General features: G+C 37.6%; 1 protein-coding gene across 13 annotated transcripts in view; it reads left to right on the top strand.

The window, feature by feature from the left end:
- LOC114871553 (polypyrimidine tract-binding protein 2) overlaps positions 1 to 20452 on the top strand; it is a 248816-nt gene that overhangs the window by 208747 nt on the left and 19617 nt on the right. For all 13 annotated transcript variants that reach the window (XM_029177614.2, XM_029177602.2, XM_029177600.2 and 10 more), the window contains 2 exons: positions 1457 to 1606; positions 12648 to 12788. In XM_029177614.2, the coding sequence (XP_029033447.1) occupies positions 1457 to 1606; positions 12648 to 12788 (291 nt within the window). The remainder of the gene's footprint in view (positions 1 to 1456; positions 1607 to 12647; positions 12789 to 20452) is intronic.

Genomic DNA, 20452 nt, shown 5'->3' with positions numbered 1-20452 from the left:
GAAACGAGCAGAGAGAAAGAGTCGAAATAAAATTTCAAAGTTTCAGGGAGAATTGCCAGAGGGGAAGAAAGAGTTGGTTCTGCAACTCCTAATTATTAATTTAAAGTTTGATACTTTAACTACCTTTGTAATTCAGCATTTATTATCCTGCCAAAGAGAGGACAGTAATAAAAATAAAATGCTACGAAATGCAATACATAAATCCAAAATCGAAAAAAAAAGAAAAAAGGGGATTAGTTCAAGGATTGTACTTAAAGATTGAAAATTAAAAATTGAAAAAATGGAATATCTTGTTGACAATTCTCAATGCGATGGATTAATTAAAATCAAACTTTTCAGGAACCGAGTTTCTCAAAAGTTGCTTGTTTTCCTTTTACTCCATTTCTCTCTCTCTCTCTCTTTACTGAATTTCTCTGTATTTCGAGTGTGTTTACTCAACCCCGAACTTCAGATATTCCATTACTGCCGTGTGCTCCGAGGCAAATGTAAAAATGCATTCCTTGCTTGTTTTCCTCCCTTTTTCCCTGCGTGATTCCACAAGGAATCTGAAAGTTGTTCTGAAGATCGTGTTTGAACTTTTCACTGAAGCAACTTGTTCAGATCTTTATCCCTTCTTTATCTATTTATTAAGTATCATTAATGGAAACTTGTTAAAAAATCGTCAGTGTTAAACGCCTCGATGCTACAAAATAATAATTAAATTTGGAAATGATTTTCTCCAAAAATATAAAAGATACAAAAAAGACTTTTAAATACATTTATTAAGAAAACTTTTGTCTACAATTTCAAATTTAAGGATGTAAAATCGGAAATAAAATGGAAAAATAGAACTCTACCCTGGTTGCAGTCTTTTTCTTTTATATATATTTTTTTATAAAGCCAAGTTATTGCAAATATATTTGATCAGTATTTTATTAAAAAATGCTCTTCAAAGGAGTAATTTTACAAGAAATTTCTATTTCATTTTTGGATCGTTTTTAAAGAATATTCTTTGTACCTGATTTTCAGTGAGCTCAAAGAGAGGGTAGTCTATGCTTCAAGGAGAAAAAAGAAAAATGTAGAATATTTCACGAGAGTAAAGAAAAGAATGGAAAAAGATGTCCTTTGAGACGCTTGAACGAGAAATCGATATCGCTTAAAGCACTTGTTACAGTAAAGTGCTATTAATTATTTATTATGTCCAGAAGGACATTTCCTCCCTTAAGTTACCGTCCATGAAATTAGCAATTTCTTTTCTCGTACTATGTACCATACAATGTATAATTTATTATTCTACATAAATCATCGACGTAAATGAAATTACCGAGATAATTTCTTGTTAAACATTTGAATTTCAAGGATTTCTGAGATTTAAAAAATTCTCATCCACCCTCTTGCAAGCATTATTTAAAATTTGTGATCATTGGTAAATGGTAGTGACGTTTTCTAACCAGAATTTTTCCATTTTCTGTTGCAGGCGTTTTTGGAAATGGCGGATGAAAATGCTGCAGCAACGATGGTGAGCTATTACGCCTCTTGTATCGCTCAGCTTCGAGGACGAGCGGTTTACGTGCAGTTCAGCAATCACCGAGAGCTGAAAACGGATCAGACACACGCCAACAACGCGGTAAGTAGATTTATAAACATTATTTATTTACTGCTATCGACATGGGCAAATTGTATTCCAGTAACATTATATAATCATAAGAACAATTTCAGCAGTTTTCAAAATTAATCGAAATTAATATGAATAATTTTCAATAAATATTGAAGGAAGCAATGGTCCCTTTGATTCTCCATATAGCGAACCATTTCAGGCAATTACTTCTTCACGAATGGCTCCCTCTGTCCTTAATATTTTTCATAATTCGCTTTCCTTTCCAAGAGGTGTACAAAACTCCACTGGCGAACTTCTCTTTGCCTTTGGCCTTTGGATTTTTCATTTTTCAGCAACCTTTTCAGGGTGGCTTTTCAGAGATTTTGAAATGGTACTTATTGGCCTTTTTTCAATTTCATTTTCAGGTTCAGTTTTCTTCTAATAATTTTAATTCGATAAATTATTTTATTATAGCGCCACGTTCCATCAAGACTAGAGCATTTATTTCAGAAAATTGCTCGCGCAATATCTGTTTCGCGTTCGATAGTATTCAACCGTTTGTGAGAGCGTTCATGCTTCGATTATCGATACCTCCGACAGTGTATCTAGCTCGAAGCACATAATCGAAGCTTTATGCGACGATGTTCCGACAGAATTCCCTGTGAAAAGCAACGAAAACGCTACTGCTCCCAGCGATTCGACTGCCTAAACGTTGTTAACCGATGAACGTGATTAATTAACGTGTCCGATTCGTCGACAATTCGAAACGGTTTTAAAGTTATAATTCTACGTTTAGCTAAGATTTATTAAGGAATTTAGGGAATGGAATTCCATTAATTTTTTTAACTCTAATATCCTTCATTTCATTTTGCAATAATTATAATTTTGTAGCTAAAAATATAATTTTGAAATAGAGTCTTCAATAAAATATTTGAATAATTTTTCTTAACAAAAGACAGGCAAAATTCTTGTCAGGATATATAACCCTTTCAAGCAGCACTGTCAAGTCGATAAACAGTCCAGGCCCGGAAACTCCATTATAATTAACGCGTCCATAATTTATGAACAATCCCGTAGGACGAGGGAGAGTCCATCTTCCCCGTGATCCTGTCTCCGTTCTATTCTCTATCCAGGAGACACTGTCCGTCATGTGAGTTGTCTTTGCAGCTGTTTAGATGTCTCTTGCACGTGTCCCTCTGCTTGTCATCTATCCTATCACTTGACACATTTCAACCACCAGTCATTCCCCTTGTTTATACCATTTTGGAGAAGAAATTACTTGTTTAATAAATTACCTCATCGTGGCAATAATTATATTTGATTAGATATATTTTAATAAAAATTTATTAAATATTTTTTAAGCACAGAAAATAAAATAAATAATTTAGTAGACTTATTTTCCCAGTATCAGTTTAATTAATAACAGAGTAACATAGGTACATTTTTGTCAATTAGTCCCTTGTTTATACTATTTTGGAGAAGAAATTTCTTGTTTAATAAATTACCTGGTCGTGGCAATAATTATATTTGATTAGGTATATTTTAATAAAAATTTATTAAATATTTTCTAAGCACAAAAAATAAAATAAATTATTTAGTAGACTCTTATTTTCCCAGTTTTAGTTTAATTAATAATAGAGTAACATAGGTCCATTTCTATTGAAAAAAAGGGGTAAAAGGTCCAATGACATAAATTGAGCTCAATTCGTTTTTTAGTTTTTTTTTTCTACTGTCCTCTTCACGATTTGTTAACAGTAACAAAATTTCCCTCTTGAAATTCTCTTGAACTGGCTGGCTCAAACACATTGGCTCAATAGCCGCATCAATTGTACTTCCGGTGTGCTGCTCGATTTACTGCAGAACAAATCCGCAAACAAAACGCGTGCAGGCTTCCCTCTTCTATTGTTTCCTGGTACTTGGTCTCTTGTATACATGTTCTTCATCGGGAAACAATTTCAGAGTTCTCTTTTTTTCTGTCAATATTTTAGAGCACAGTCAATTGAACCGTATAATAAAAAAAGAAATGATTTCCGAGATATTTAATATAAGCACACAATTAAATTCTAAATAATTTCACAAAATTTCAGTCCTACATTCGAACAGCTAACTTTCCACCGACGAATTTTCAATTTAAGCAACGAGATTAGTCGTTGGAAATTAGCTTAGCAGCTTACGGCGAGCACCGTTGACAGGTTGAAAGGTTTGAAAAGCTCGATACGAGGTACAAGAACGCGGGACAAGCGGGATTAGTTCGCTGGATGAAATATGGAATCGATCCACCGCGACGATATCTTCGATATTTATTTGTATTGTTCTTGCTCTGTGGCGAGAGCCAGCCGGAAAGAAATGGCCCGGGGAAGTTTTTATGACAGTTTCCTAGCCGCTATAAAGCGAGCAGGAATTACTTATTAATTGCGAAAGTTTCGTGGCCGCGGCAGAAAGGGAGAAATACGAGCTTCCGGTATCTTTTTCCCTGCTTTTAATTGAAAATAGTTTCGCTGCACTTTAGGGAGAGGGAAACTTCTTCGGGTAACAATGGTTTCGTTTCTCCGTGCTCGAGAAAACTGGGGAAAGTGGTAACTTTTGTTCCGATGATATGGGTGAATCTGTGAAATCATTTCTTTCTGTTCGTTATTTGCCACTTTTTTCTAGGATGAAAAATAGAAAATGATGCTTGGTTTCATTAGTTTTTAAGTGGGAAGCAATCTGAATAGATTTAGCCAGTTTTCTGTACTATTTTTGGATGACGGACCAGGAAGAGAGACCCAATTTTAGTGTCCTCTCGATTTACACAGATTTCTCTGTTAAAGGGTTAAGAACTCTAATAAATAATAAAATCAGAGTGAAATAGTTGGAAGGAAGCGTTGAAAACTAATCGAATTAAGTCCAATTTGGCCGGACAAATAAAGAAGGATAAGCGGGAGAAAGAGCAGAGTGAAAGTGGTAGTTAGACGAGTATCTAAATTATTCGAAATGACCAGTTAACGGGAAATGGGAGGCGGGTAAGCCGCGTAAAAATGCCTTTTAATCTTGAGCAAGATCTCCAGATTGCGACAGGAAGCTCTTAACGAGTCTCGAAACGAGCCCGGGCCAAGGAGTCAAGGAAAAAGAGTGAAATTACAACGAGAGTGGATATAAAACGGGAGGGTAGGTGAGAAACTTGGGGGCTGAAGCAGAAAAATGCAAACACAAGTGGTGGAGAAATGAAACTAAATAAAAAAAGATATATCATTTTAAAAAATGATAAAATTTTATAAAATTTGAAGTTATTCTCATAAAAATTTAAGGATCATCGAATGTCCCGATGGAAACTCGTCGGAAATTCGAACTTCCATCGAATCCAAAATTCATCTTCCGAGTAGTTCCCGAAAGAAAACGAAACTTGGCGAGTTCGAAGCGAATGGGAGACTGAAAATTGTCCACGTCCTGTCTTGAAATTCTTACGAGCAGACCTAAGCCCCCCGGTTTCACGGTAAAACCATGAAATACTCCTCTGTCAAGCAGCAGCAACATTATAAAAAACCTTCCCCTTTGGAAAGGTCTCTTAAAAGCAGATAAGAGAGGAGCACGTGCATGCAAGGAAGCAACAGAGCAAGGCTTTCACGGCGATTGCTTTCCGGGCATCGTTTGTCAGCCGACGATGTTCAGCGAGAAATCATTCGACCCCTGATGCGGGGGCGGGCTTCACGCCGGGAAATCAAACCATCTTTATCTGTACCCGTTAAAACGCTCTCGAATCAAAATGGAGAGAGATTTGTATTCGTCTTTTGTTAGAAAAACAAGAATCCAGCCGGGTTAAATGGAGCTTGGGAATTGATTTGAAGGGATTTCGAGGGGATGAAAGAGGATTTGTCGATCCCTTCGAATTCTAAAAACCAACTTCCGTCGCCTTCTTTCCTTTTAATTACCTGGCCAATTCGCTTCACACGAAATTCTCTGTTTAAAATGAAACGCATCCACGCGTGCCAGGGAATTTAGCGAAACCACTTCTCCCTTCAGTAAGTTTCAATCGCGTGGAAATTCCCGCGAATGCCAAGCATTTTAGCCACGTAAAGTGCTTGGGAAGAATAAGGGAAAGGGTTGACCGAAGGGGGTGCAAAGGATTTCACGTGATCGTTGAAATAGTTCGAATTTCTAGTAGTATATGATTCTTGATTCATAGAGCAGACGCAGTTCTCGAGCTTTTCACTGAATCCAAAATTTAAGAATTCCTAACCTAACCTGCGGCCCGCGGGCCACTCGTGGCTGCCCGCGCTCGGCTCCCCCCACTCTTCCAATATTTGACGCGTATTCCACTGCCCCCCACTACTGACACTACTGGATGGTGGGGGAAGTCTGAAGCGGTGCCTCTTTTGCTGCTACCAGACAGGCCTGCCCTAAAGTACCATAAACAGGGCCATGAAACGGAAGTTTTTCGTACGAATGGTCCAGAAAATTTCCAAATGTCACGTGTAATGAAAAAGGAAAACATGTATTTCCTTCTCTCTAGTGAACGGGAAACTTTGCGATTCCCAACGGAATCGGTGTCCGTTTTCGGCGAGTTGTCACATCACCGCAACCGAACGAGCAGTTCGACAACTCCCGAGACTCCTGCGGAAACTAACGTGTTCCGTAAACTCCAGTCCCTAGAACCCCGATCCTGCTTATTAATGATAACGACGTTCGACGATCGTACTCCTGCTATCGATCGATGAACTTGGAAATTTTCATGCGAACAGGTATTTCAATTTTTGAGAGGCTCCCGCAACAGTTACGGCTTAATTTATGGGCACGATGAGAGGCGTGGGTAAGTTGCAGACAATGTTGAATAATGAAGTGTACCGGTATCTTATCGATCGACGGATCAGTTTATCAAGTTCCTGAATTTATTAGTTTATTAGTTCGTTGGATAATAAAAGTTGCATTCCTGAGATCGCGAAAGTTTCGTTACACCATGATGGAAATTGTTGGAGAATTCCAGGCTTTTTTACATTTCTTCTTCCATAAATTATCTCGACGGAGGGCACTTAATTTTTCAATCAACCAACGCGACGTAAAACTGCGCTGAATTTAATGTCTCAGCTGCACGACATGTAAACTGTCGTTGTAAAATTTTAATAAGCCCAGGCTTTTCTTGTCAAGTTCTTATATAATTTATAGAATTTTCAGAATTTAATTGATTTCATGAAAATAATTAAAATCCATTATCGTTTCGAATGAAATTTTCATTAACCGTGGGGACACGTTCTCTGGACTGTCGATTGAAAATCAGTTGAAAGCCGCCATCGCCGTTTCCGGTTTTCCTTCGGCACGTCGTTGCAGCTTCGAAGCTTCCTTTTTCCCCGGCTCAAAGGGTAAGGAAAGACCGTAGCCGAACGGTGGTCGCCGGCTGGGTGTAAAGTAGAATTATGTCACGGCTTTACGCGGATACTTTTTATGGGGTTTCGTTGGGCCTCTAAAGGCTACCGAAACTTTTCCTTCTCCCTCGCTAAAACCATTAGCTTCTCTCGTATATTCTCGCACAAAGGCGGCAGCCTTGCTTCACAGCCTCTCAAAAGGTATTGGGAAACAGGTGTCTGAGCAGCAGTTTGTGGCCTGTCACGAAAAAGAATCCTCCGCGGTGTGGCAATGCGTCAATTGCTTGTACTTTCAATCCCTCTGGTAAGAATTTTGATCAACCCTTATTTTTCTATGTCGACGATGATAAATAATAAAATAGAAATATATTAAATGGTAAGATTACTATAGGCATTTAGAATTTGTCCATCTATCATTTTATCAATATTCTCTGATTAAAGTTGAAAAGGTAGAAAGTAGTAATGGTAGTTTCTGAGCGAAAAGATGAGGGCTGTGTCGCCCTTTTAGATTCCCAACACCAGGGACATTCGATTTTTCTTTTTTCCCCCCCTTGCTCCATTTCCCTCTATGCCATGCAGCCACCAGATGAAATATGAGTAAAATGGATAACGTGCGAATCGTGGCTGGAAAATGGAACACCAAGGGGGTGGAAGGAGTGCGACAAAATAGCGAAAGAGCCGGCTCGTGTTTGGATTTTGCAACGGGTGATGATGATGCATCGCGTTCGTCGATTTCAATCCGAGGAACAAGAAACTTAAATAGTTTTCGCGAGATAGTGAAAAATGGAAGTGTTTAATTTTTTGGAACATTCAGAGAAATTCCTCCCTCCCTCTTCCAATTTAACAGAATTATTGATGAAAATTGGGTCAAATTAAATGCACCTTGTAAATTTGGCAATTTTCCCAGTTTTAACAGTAAGGTAAGAAGGTTTCGTTTCACCCTTGGCCTCAAGAATTCCTGCAGCAATTATTCTTCGATTCCTCCGCAGACATCTTGAACAGATACAGGATGCCCGCTCGTTTGGCAAACAAATCGCAGGACGATGTTCCTCGAGGTAGCTGAAGCAGACGCAATTTTCCACGGCCCCTTTTCGCTCTTGGTTGCCAGCGTTAATTCTTAATTTCTTCATTTTCTTTCTTGCCACGTTGCCTCGTGCGCCAAACGATCGTTGAAATATTTCGGATTCGACGAATAAGTAGCGAGTGGCCGGTTACCAACCCGAGGAAAATTGAACGGGGAATTGAAGCACCCTTTAGTTCCCTTTTTTCCCGTCACTGTGACTTGATTTTACTGAGAGTTCTTAACACCAAAATCCTTGAGAAAGGAATTTGAAAAAAAGAGTATAATTTGAAAAATTCTTTAAATTTAATCAAAGTGATCAACTTGAACCTTCTGTTTCTTTTTTAAATAAAATTTATGCGAGTTAAAGGCGCGAGTTTCTATGAAATCAGGGCAAACTTGAGGAAGTGTACAGTGCCGTGCATAGTCAACTTTCCTAGCTTTCCCCCTCTCCTCGATACTGTACGTCAGGGTATTTTATTCGCCATCTTGCACACACGTAACGGAAACAAAAAGCAGCTTCGTCGAGTGACCTCATGATCCACATTCGTGACAACGCGTTTTAACGTTCTGACGCCCGTGTGGTAAACACCCCGAGAGCAACCCTCTCTCTTTCCGGTTAAATATACATTTTGCCGGAAACCGAGCGCCCGTTCTGCCCCTCTCCTCCGCGGGGATGCGGTTCTTTCGAAACAGAACGTGCTAGTAATAATAAAATCGACGATAATAAATAACTACGTTGACGAGAGTGAAACGTGTCCTCGATTTTCAACCCTTTCCTTTGAAAATCTACGGTAGATGTCTTAAAACATGAAAATGGAATAATTTATTATTTTCTGAAATATTAAATATTTTCTACCGATTCTTTTATCCGAGCTCGTAGAGTTCCGAACATTTTTTCAAATTTGATCTTCATTCCTGTCTCATATTTCTTCACGCTTGACGTACCGTGAATCTTGCCTGCCTTTAGGTATAACCAACCCCTTCGCGAATCTACTATTTTCACCTGTTCCTATATTTTCTAAATCCTCGATTCCTCTTCATTGCTACCTTTTCACATCCCTTACGTCTCTACGCTTTACGTTTCCCATTGATTCTTTACCACCTTTGTATTTCATACGTTCTTTCTTATTTTGTGTCGTGTTTGCTGTCCGTAGATCTTTCCATTCAATTTCTTTTACCTGTCGAATCCTTTTCAACGACCTGCAGAACATATCGACAGGGTTATTGTTCTTGAAAGTTTCAACGATGATAAATCCAATATTTGCTTTGATTTCTTTTTAAAATATATACACATTTCATATAAATTTTTTTCTTTTTATTATTTGAGGGAACGAACAGAAATTTCCAGTGAAATAAATTTCTATTTCCACTGTCGTCGTGAATATGAAACATGGCTCGTATCAACGCGTAAGTTTGACGGTTTTGTGACCCAGTGTGGGAGCAGGAGGCAACAAGTAGAGGAAGGTTATGGTAATGTTCCCGGTCCGAGCACTTATGGTTAGTTGGAGGGTTGAAGCCATCAGAAGGGGATAGAAACTACCCCTTGGAGTAGTTATTTCGCCTGTTAAAAGCTGCTTCAGGCAAGTGCATAGTCAAAGTAACGATCTCGACTCGGTCCTTCGGTGAAGCAATCTTACTCGGATTACTTTGAGTCACAAGCTCGACTGATGTTCAGTTTTCTTTTTCTTTTTTTTTCATTCTTCTGTCTCTTCTTGCCACTTCGAAACTCTTCAAGAAAGTATCTCGAGAATCTGACGGAATTTTGAAGAGCGATCTCGAGTTTTGAAGATTTCAAGATAAACGCAAATAAAATTTATTTTTAACCCTTTGCACTCCGAGTGTTTTTTTACTCAAGAGTTAGTGCACTGATAGCACTGGCGCAATAGCGGCGCCTACGGGGTGCAAAGGGTTAAACATTTACATTTATTTTTTGGTATAATTCGTGTTCAAAATGAAACTACGATTATAATCATCCCCTTAGTTTATGTTGTTTTGGGATTTGGGTAACTTCCCGTGTTCACTTGTTTATAATAATTTATTCAAAATGTTGTTTTTAATTATCGAGACAGAAATACAGCTTGTTGCTTAGAACGAGGTTTACAGTTTCCATCTGGCACTGTTTACTCGTTGTTCGTGCACGCGTGCGTGCATGTTCCACTTGCTGCAAGTTTTCGGCTAATAGATGCGAACGTACGTGGCCGAAAGTGCTTTCGTCAAGTTTCAGGGAACTGTCGTTGTCGGGAAACAACAGCTGCCACATTGTGTCGTGTGCTATGCCGTGATTGTATCAAAAATTCATTAATTTCCTAAAATTTTTGAGCTTTCGTTGAAATTTGAGATTTTTTGCGTTACATTACAATTGTTTTGTTTTCAATAATTTTTAATGATTCTTCTTCTGTCAGAGTGTTACTTTTCAATAGCAAATTCTAAATACAACTCGTGCAAGTTTAACAGAAGATTGTTGCTCGTACAATGAATGCATTTAGGGGGAATTGCTCTAGTAAATTGTTCGCCTGATGATAGATGAACGCGGATGCAGCTGAGCTGCCTAGTGAAATTCTCGGAGTTTAGAGAAATTTATAATTCGACGAAACGCGATAGTCAGAACGGAACGGTTCTGAAACTTTTAACCCGATCTCGCGCAACTTTCCAGCGAAAATGCATGTTTTCTCCTGAAGCTTTTAAAACGTTCAGTGTATCAAAATTGAGTTGTCCAATTTCCTTTTTTTTTTTTAAATAAAAACTAGTCTAACACGAGCTGATAATGAAACTTGGTAGTCTGACCTAATTTTATGACATAAAAGTATAATCAGTCGACACTCGTGATAGAACAATTTGAAGCTTAAATTTTTATTAATATTCTTTATATAAAATGGTTGGTCGTCAAGTATTTTCAAAAATATCAATTTTATAATTTAATTTCTTTTCTATTAAAATTAATCAGTTTTCCTACTTTTCACTCGCTTCTATCTTGATCTATCTTTTTCATTTAAAATTCCACAATAAATGAAACGTACTTTTAATTTCTTAATTTCTTCCCTGAATTTGTGCTTTTTCTACCATTCGGTTTATTTATTCGCTTTTCCCCCTTTTTATTCCATCGATCTCTCTCTCTCCTTGTTTCACGTTTCATTCACTCGCCACGATCTTCTTATCTGCCCCTTCTTTCTCGTCTCCGGGAAATTAAGGTACAACTTTAATTGAACCTTACCACGGGTTGCTCGCAGCTGGCGACTTTATTATCGACATTCAGTATAATTAAACCATCTGCATCTTCTCGAGTGACGAGAAGAGCGTCCTTTGAAGCGTCTTGAACAGAAGGAACGTTTCTTTCCTTCTTTTATTATTCCATCTGGAAACGGTTGCTATCAATGGTACTTTGAAAATTGTTATTTAGAAGTGAGTTTAACACTTATAATTTAAAAGAAGATTATGGATTTCCGGAAGGAAAATGTCGGAATATGCTGTTTCCACAGAGAATTCTTTCGATTTTACGTATCCTTGGGGAAGATGTATGACTTGGAGGTTTCCCTCGTGAAAAGAAAGGTGTTTTGGAGATAGAAAATGGGGGCTGAAATTTATGGTGAGCACGTAAGAGATGTTTATGGGCTGCTAATTGGCAGGGTGATATCGAAGAGAAGAAAGAATGCCGGAGAATTTCTCTGGAACCCGAATTTTAGGGTCAACTTTGCCCAGAATGCCGGGAATAAATCAATGGAAAGAATTATTAATGATGAAAGCGATGGTATCCAGTAAGGTAGGCTTCCCTGGGGAAAAGGTCATTAGAGGGGAAACAGATATTCTCAGAATCTTATTGTTAATCTTGACGATATTAATGTTAAAGATCATTTAGAAGGGAAAATAATTATAAAATTCAGTATATAACTTAGAAATATTGATAATAATGAAATATCAATTCAAACTTCGCGCGCGCGGGTTTATACGCAAGTGGTGGGGGGTACTGTCCATGGAAAAGACACTGTACAGAAAGAAACCTTTTATAAATCCAACAATCTCATATTACATTGGAAATTTAATAAAAATTTTTAAATATTAGTGATCCTTTTTGACTGAAATTCTTATTAGTCGCTGAAAATTGTCAGTGTAAAACGTTTCACGCGGAGCTGGATCGATTTCTTCAGGAGCGTCGCCGGCGAGCTAACTCGGTAACAAGTTCCTCTTTCACGGGGACTTCCGGTGGCGTCGAGCTTCCAGGCTGCGTTTTAATCTCCATCGAAAATCTAATGTGCCGCATTTCTTTAGCATTTTATGGTAATCGCTGTGAAGTTTACTCTGACAGTTTGCTCTGCAGCGACAGCTGATGACAACGATAGGGTTGCTTCCCGTTGATGACTTCCGTAAACACGACGGGTAATTTTGCCTCGAAAAGGGAGAAGCTGCGAACCCGAAGAAATTTATTACATTATTTAAATTATATTAAACAACAATGTTGCTTCTATGCAATAATTTCTAGATGAAGTTATAAAATATTTAATAACTCCTCTTGACATTGTAATTTTTATTTCTAAACAATAAAATAAATAAATAAATTGGTTTTATCAAATTGTTCTGTTACAAGTTTTACAATTTCGATTGGAGACACACAGACGCGTTGAAAGAAGATTTCTCATCAGACTCGACTAACTTTCTTCCTATTTTCTGGCTGTTACAGAACTCGAACAACCAAGTCGCGCTTCCGGGACAGAACCAGGTGGCACAGACGCAAGCAGAGACCCAGGGTGGTCCCAACACGGTTCTACGAGTCATCGTCGAACAGATGGTTTACCCAATTTCCTTGGACGTGCTCTATCAGGTGAGTTATGACTTCTGCTTCCTATCTGTCGAACGATTTATCCTCAACTTAGCCGTGTTACACGATTTCCTATTAACCTTGATAATTAGTCAGCTCGTGAAAATTTATCGATCACGTCAGTCTGTTTGATTTGATTTCACTGAGTAAAGAATGAACGTTCTTTTTTTTCTTCTTTTTAAATACCATCAGGGAATGTTTATACAGCTGATAATAATGTTTGGTCAAACGTAACGTTGGTTTCAGCGTTAGAATAATAGCAAGCAACGATAATCCCGGTAATTTTAATCGACTCGTTAATCGACCGTTCCATCCAGCGTAATTAATCGTCCGCGGAATCAGCTTCTGGCAGGAACGGTGCCGGCCACCGAATTAATTCAATAATAACGCGTAATTCCGTCTGTAATTGCGACTCGCACTCCCGTAAATATGTAATTCGATCAAGGACCATTTCCTTATTGCGAATTTGTAATGCAAAATCCTAATGAGGGTGCAGCGAAACGTAACAACGTGTGCGATCGCCTGTTTCAATAGCCTCGCATTAACCCCTTTCCCATTGTTGCATAATAATTGGATATTCATCCCTTAAATACGATTCGTTTATTTCTCACTTTTCACATCTTTTATTTTCCACCGTTCTCGAAAGGAGTATCGAGAATTGAAATAATAATTCTGTCTCAAGCTCGATTGAAATAAACTTTTGTTATTCGAAATGCATTTTCAGCCGGTTAAATTTCGGTGAAATTTCAAGAGGATCAGGAGGGAGGGTGGACGGGGGTTGTATGCAAAAGCAAAAATCGCCGGGAATAATGTAGGAGATGAGAAATTAATCGGATTTCGGGGTTGTTCCCGAATTCGATTCTCGATTAATCGGATATTTCCTACGGTATCCTTCGCGGATTACGATTCGGAAGGGTTGCGGCATATTTTCGTCAGGTTTTTCACCCCTCGCTCCTGAACACGTTTCCGTTAATGGAATATTAAACAATCGCTCGAAATATTTATCAAAATTTCCGTTCAATAATCTAATCTTTCATTCGTTTAAAATTAAATTATTTTATTAGATAAAAATCAACATGTGTATCAAAGGGAACGAGCTTTAGGGTAGTTGAAAACAAAGACTTGTAACATGGCTTTCATTAAGTTGCACTCCCTTTGGTGCTGGATAACAGGATAACCGCGGTACTTCCGGTTCCAGTTGAGTGGTCCATGCATTTTTAACAGCGATAATGCGGCCCATCGTGAAGTGCCACGAACCCGGAAACTCGGCCTTCTTTTTTCTCCCTGAATATACTGTGTTTTCATACGTGACGTATGCTAAACATCCCCTTTCTCGCCGTGAATGCACTTAAAAGTGGGTGGCTTTTAAGGAAACGTGTTCTCCATGCGATTCGAATGAAAAGGTGACAGCTTTCTTCTTTTTTTTGTAGCGTTTTTTGACATGAAACACGTAGCTACAATTTTTCTATTTTTCCTGTTCCTCGTAAATTTACACGAATTTCGTTGATTTATAAAAGGGAAGATTATTTGTATGAGTTATTCTAAGGCTGTTTTTTATATTCATATTTTGGTAGCCATTTTCGTAAAAGTTTATGCTTTAATTTATTGCCATAAGTGGTATTTTCATTTTATCAAATGTTGTCAAACTTTGCGTTTCTATTATTAATAAATCGCCCATATAGGAAATATTCATAAACTCAATTTATCCTACTTCAACAGATATCCGCTTGCCCTTTAATATCCAATTAAAAATATCTTCGTCTAACCCTCTCCGTCCCTTAATTTCTCTATTCCAAAGTATTTACACAAATTTCATTCTCATAAATCCCAGCCATTCTCCAATAACCCTTTCGAAAGCCTACGAAAGCGAGTGTAATCCAGGCGCATTAAACATCGTAGCTGCGTACTTTGCCTAGGAAATCGAATTGAAATTCCCCGAAGATTAGGCGGGTTTCGTCGTTGCGCCACGTTGCATCCGCGTATGCCTGCTTTTTCGATAAGCGTGTACAGAAATCCTAAGCCGATAATGGACCGGGTAGAAAACATTTTCGGATTACAGGTCAACCATTCTCGCTGGCCGTTGTTTTGCCGTTGTAACTAAGTGATTTGCATTCGCACGCATTATTCGCGATTACTTGGCTTTGTACGTCATTGCGGCAAGTCGACTATGCCAACTGACCGGAAATAACTCTGGTTGATTCAAATGCTGTCCGATTGGTTTCTTGTCGTTTCACAGATACGCATTTAATTTGATTTGAAATTTTTAGAAGAATAATTTATTTTCTTAACGAACAATTAGGCAGTTCAATATTTCTTAACAATGTAAATTCGTTAAGGAAAAATGATGGGAATAGGGAAGGTACGAATGATATGCGTTTAATTTCAATTGAAATCTGCAGGAAGCACCGCAAGTAGTACGACCAAGCATTTCTCAGACGTCCAAGTAGAAGACTTTACGGTTCAGAGACCTCTTATTAAATTTTCCGCGTTTCCCCTTGAATCCTTCATATTTCAAAACAGATCGATGACGAGAAGTCAATATTTGCAGATTCCTTTGAATCCCTCTGTAGCTCTGCATTTATAAATGAAACATTTTAAAAAGGATTACAAGACAGAAATAATTGCAGTTTCTCAATAGAAAATTATTTGGATAAATTGAATGGAATTTTTTTACATTAAATAATTGTTAATTAAGATCACATAATTATCAAGGGGTGTCTGTTGTAATTAACCATGTATCTCCTGCACTTCAATCATTTTTCAAATAAAGATTCACATTCAATATTGAATCAACCGAGTACGTCATTTTTTAAAAGGATTTCTATTGAAATGAAATGTAAATCTTTACAATTCTTTTATTTATTTTTCTCTTTCATTTTTGAGCAAACTGATGTACATTTGAAAAATTGAACAAAAAGTTGAGCAAACTGTCTTTCAAAACGTTTGTACTAAAATTTAACAGAAATTTCCCATAGTTTTCCAATTAACCACCTTATATCGTTTAAAGATAATAAAATAAGTTATTCAAGAATCTTTGAAATTCCTTTGAAATCTTCTTTCATCCAAGCAGACAATTTTCTTCGTTGAATCGTCAAAGCATTCTCCCTGGTTGTTTCACTTTACGGTTTCGTGGACCGATTAAACGCCGTGAAAAGAGCGTTCGGTATAACTTGCACGCCCCCTCTGTTCCCGAAAGGGGTGAGAAGAAAGGGGTGCAATAAAGTAGCGGTGTTCAGGTGTGCCTCGCGAATTGACGCCATGAAAACTTGGTAATCCAACGAGGGACGGTGTTAGTCAGTGTCGGTAGCCTGCTTTAAAATTTCTAATGATCCGTGAACCTTAACGAAATGTATCCCTCCGCTAGGGGTCATTGATCCCCGGGAACTTTTAATGGCCTCCCATTTTCTTCCCTCATTTAATGTTCTAAACACTTTCGCGTACCCTGAAAAATGACTTATTACTAATAATATTAATTACACCGCGGGATATTATTTTTTCCCTTCTATTTACCTTCTTTTTTCCCTCCTCTAGTGTCTCGTTCATTATTATCATTGTCGACTTATGGGTCTCTGGGGATCTTCGCGATTACAAACCACCCCCTTTCATGATCATCGTTACGCAGCGTCGACCAACGACGCATTGTACATATTGATTGATGTAACAGTTATTAATTCCCATTCTCGATCATCGATGAACGTTATCTACGCTCTGTAACCCTGCTAATGCAATAACGTGTGCAATAATAGTAACGTAATTTCGACCGTGTCGACGTCGACGATCCGGCCATTATTCATGATTCAGATATACACGAGAAACGAGACGTTATGGGGTTGAAATATGGCTTTTCTATCTTGTCTCTTAAATTTCTGTGAAAATGATATTGCGTGGTTTCAGGGAAAAGAAATTATTTTTTCGTTAATTAGTCACGTTAATTATCCCTTGTATAAACGTTTTTATTTTTATGGATAACGGTTGGAAACCATATTGTTTGACGTCACAGATTTTCGGCTGTATTCGGATATTTAATAAACATTTTCCATCTGATTTTCCTCTTCTATTTTCATTCAATATTTCCATCGAAATTAATACATCGAATTTCAGGCCGTGTTTCTGTTTAAAAACCCTCTCTGAAATGAATATTCACGGCGAAGCGTCGGGGAAGCATTGATATAACGATGGAATAAAAAATTTCCTATTGTTAGCAATAATTACATAAATCCGACATGAAAATTCTATAATCGTTAAGATATTTTATATTTTGACGTATTTCTCGTTAACTTTCGTATTTAAAATGAAAATTTTAACAAGCACCCATAATATCTACTTTAATAATTTTTTACATTTTCCATTCTTTGATTACTGTTACATCAATTTGTGTTTCGAAAATGAAAATTTGAAATATTGAAGTTTGAACCCATTTCCATATTTCCTTTGAGTTATTCTAAAAATGTCACCATACCACTCCAGATTTACGTTTCCAGAATAATAAAAATTCAAAACAGGTCAGCTTCGATGGCTGTTCCTGGTACAGAAGGGTTGAAAATGGAAATTGCCCTAAGATTTTGAACCGATAGCTAGGTAACTGATGAAATCACGTATACACGGTGTGAAACATACGCAAAATATAGAGCAGAGCTGTCGCTGTTGTCGAATATCGATGAGGATTGATTCGTATTGTGGCATCGCGAAAGGAGCATTAGGTCTCGTGATGCAATCCGAGCACGTTTGACATAACGTTTGTTAAGTGCTCGACACTGTGGAATTCGAGCTTCGAAATCGGACAGCATTGAACTCGAATTCGAGGAGGAAGGATGATTTGATGTTGCTAATCGATTAAATGATGCTTCCCTTTGGGAACAATAATCCTGTTTCAGCTGCTATTGATGAATGGGTCAGAAGGATGCTACTTCGTAATTACATTGTCAATATTTATGCAAATGTAGACTGAACTTTACTTTGGGGCACACAAAATTATTACCTGTTTTCTAGGTATTATAATAGTATTTGACGAGAAAAGTTCAAAAATTTAAGTTTTCATTCTAGGGATCGATTCGTTCAAAAGTTATGCCTATGTAAAATGAGCATTTCAGGTTAGTTTCACGCCATATTGGTTTCTACCCATAATTCGTCCAATGAGCGAAGAGATGCACATAGGTGGCGCTCAAATGTCTATCTAATTGTGCTAGGATAGGTTAGTTTATTTGACGCCATTTTGATGCTCTACTATGCGGACCAATCAAATTATAGATAGAAATCAATATGGCGTCACTATAACCTGAAAAGTAAAAAATAGAAGTAGTTTCTATTTAGAAAACGTAAAGTTTAGATGGATGAAAGGTAGCAGAATTTTAATCACCTCCTTCGATTATTCCAACCGGAATCGCAAGAACATCGACAAAAATTGCGTCGAATGATAGTTGGAAAAGAGTTTCTAGATTTTTCTTTTTTTCGCATCGCGTGGTTAGTCGGGCTAAAATTACACCATTGTCGTTCGAACATTTCTCGAGGTACGTGCACACTTTCTCGAACGCCACGTACCTTTGAGCGACTTGATTTCCCGCGGGATTTTTCGCGGCCACGTTCCTGAAAACTCTACCTGCAGACTAGTGGATCGAATATCGACGTGAATATCATGGTGATTGAATCCAACTTACGAGCACAGAACTTGGTCCTTTAAAATAAAAATCTATATAAATTGATACTTCTAATTTTCTTAACAATTTTCACCCTGCATCAGGTGGATCAATTTGATATTAGTTTGAAGAGAGCCATAATTTTAATTTAATTTTTCATTCCATATTATTTTCATTCAACTTTCATTTTATTAAATACTTTTAGAATGAAGAATTTTTTAAATAAATTCATTTTCAAAGATACAGATTCTTTCGGTTCTCTCGACCCACTTTGATGGTTTCATTTCATGATCACTTTACCGTATAGAAGATAAACAAATATCGGGAGACAGGATGTAACATCGACGCGTGTATCTCGATCTGGTGATTTGAAATTTTTCCAGGCCCGAGAGAAACCGGGTATTCGTGATTCGACGAGTTTCCATCGTTGTTTACCAGGACGATCCGCAATGAATTTCGAAACGATAATCGCGGCACGAGAATATTCTCGATTCGCGGAAGAAGCCTGTCGGATTTTCATAAATAAAATATGCGCGCCGACTGCGAGAGGAATTTTCGATTCTCGCCGAGCGAAACCGTGATTGTAGCGTTTGTTTGTGCCTGTCTCTGAATTATACAGAATTCAGAAGATGCGAAGAGATTGCATACAGATTGCAAGATTTAACCGAGATTTGACTTTAAATAATACAGTCACGGTTGTGTTTTATTCAGAACCTTGTTCTGTCTGCTTCATTTTATACCCTCGGGTCATTTATCACCCATAACGTTCCGTCATTAATTATCGAAGATCGAAAATTAACGAGCAATAACACTAATGGGTGGTCGTCTTTTTCGAAGCATCGGCAAAACCGAGCGATAAAAAACAGTACGCTCTTCGCCCTTCGAATCAGCTAGCAATTAGCCTAAAAACGAGCCATTTCCGGGAAACACAGGGAATGTTAACGATAATGAGCATCGGCACGCGGAAAGTAGCGATTTTTATTGTTATTAGCGACGCTTTATGCGACCATTACGCAGCCCTGTTTATTTTCTGGTTAATTTCGAACCACACGCCCGGAGGGTTGTTTTTGTTTGAACGGCTCGTTTGGAGAAATTAAAATCAGGGTTTAAATAATTAGCATGGGTTTTTGATTTTGAAATCTGGGATCTTGTAAATAAAACCATTTCTCGTTGAATATTCGATACATTATTTCTGCAGAAATAATAAAAGAAAAAAAAATCGGTGATCGTTTTCGAACGATTAGCGAGCTGGAGCATTCGTGTAATTCTGCTGGTAAATAAATAAAATCTCATAAAAATGCATGACACCGGAGGAACGCGAAAAATATCTGAAAATGCGAATGGAATCGGAATCGCGTCCCGTCAAGTGACTGGGCTGTTATGGGGGTTGGATTTAGAGGGGGTTGGGGGCTGGTTGTTCGCTAATGCTAGCGGTGTTACGCGTTTTAGCTTTCATCGAATATTCAATATCGCCACGTCACTGCCGGATCAAATGAAGAATTTATATTTTCGTTGACGTAACGATAAATCTGCCCGATGAAAAAATTATTTTATTTTTCAAAAATAATTTATTATAACCGTCGTGAAACTAGTTCATTTATGCACTTTATTTAAGGGGATAAAGCCGTGATGAAATCCAATACTGCACGCTTTGCGTGGGTGTAATTAATATTTCCACTGGGTTTAATTAATCTCCGTTCAATTAGAGAGGCCAGTGTGTAAATCTTACGTACTGGAAATGCGATTGAATCGAACGTTTCATTGTTCGTGTTCATAATTACAAATCTTGTTGGGATTGAAAAGAGTGAATTGATATATGGAACACAATTATTAAATATTTTTGTTATTTGAAATATGATATGCTTTTATTATAATTCTACATGTTAAGCTTGGCGTCTTATGATATCATCCGGGTAAAAACGTATTGATCATATTAGAATAATTCAAAATAGTTATAACTTTCAAATGACTACTTATTATATTTATTAAAATGGTTGTTTTTAATAAAGTATGTCATTGCAGAAATATTTCGCA

The sequence above is a fragment of the Osmia bicornis genome, chromosome 16 (genome assembly GCF_907164935.1).
Source record: "Osmia bicornis bicornis chromosome 16, iOsmBic2.1, whole genome shotgun sequence".
Classification (NCBI taxonomy): Eukaryota; Metazoa; Arthropoda; class Insecta; order Hymenoptera; family Megachilidae; genus Osmia; species Osmia bicornis.
This window is presented reverse-complemented; position numbering and strand designations above follow the sequence as displayed.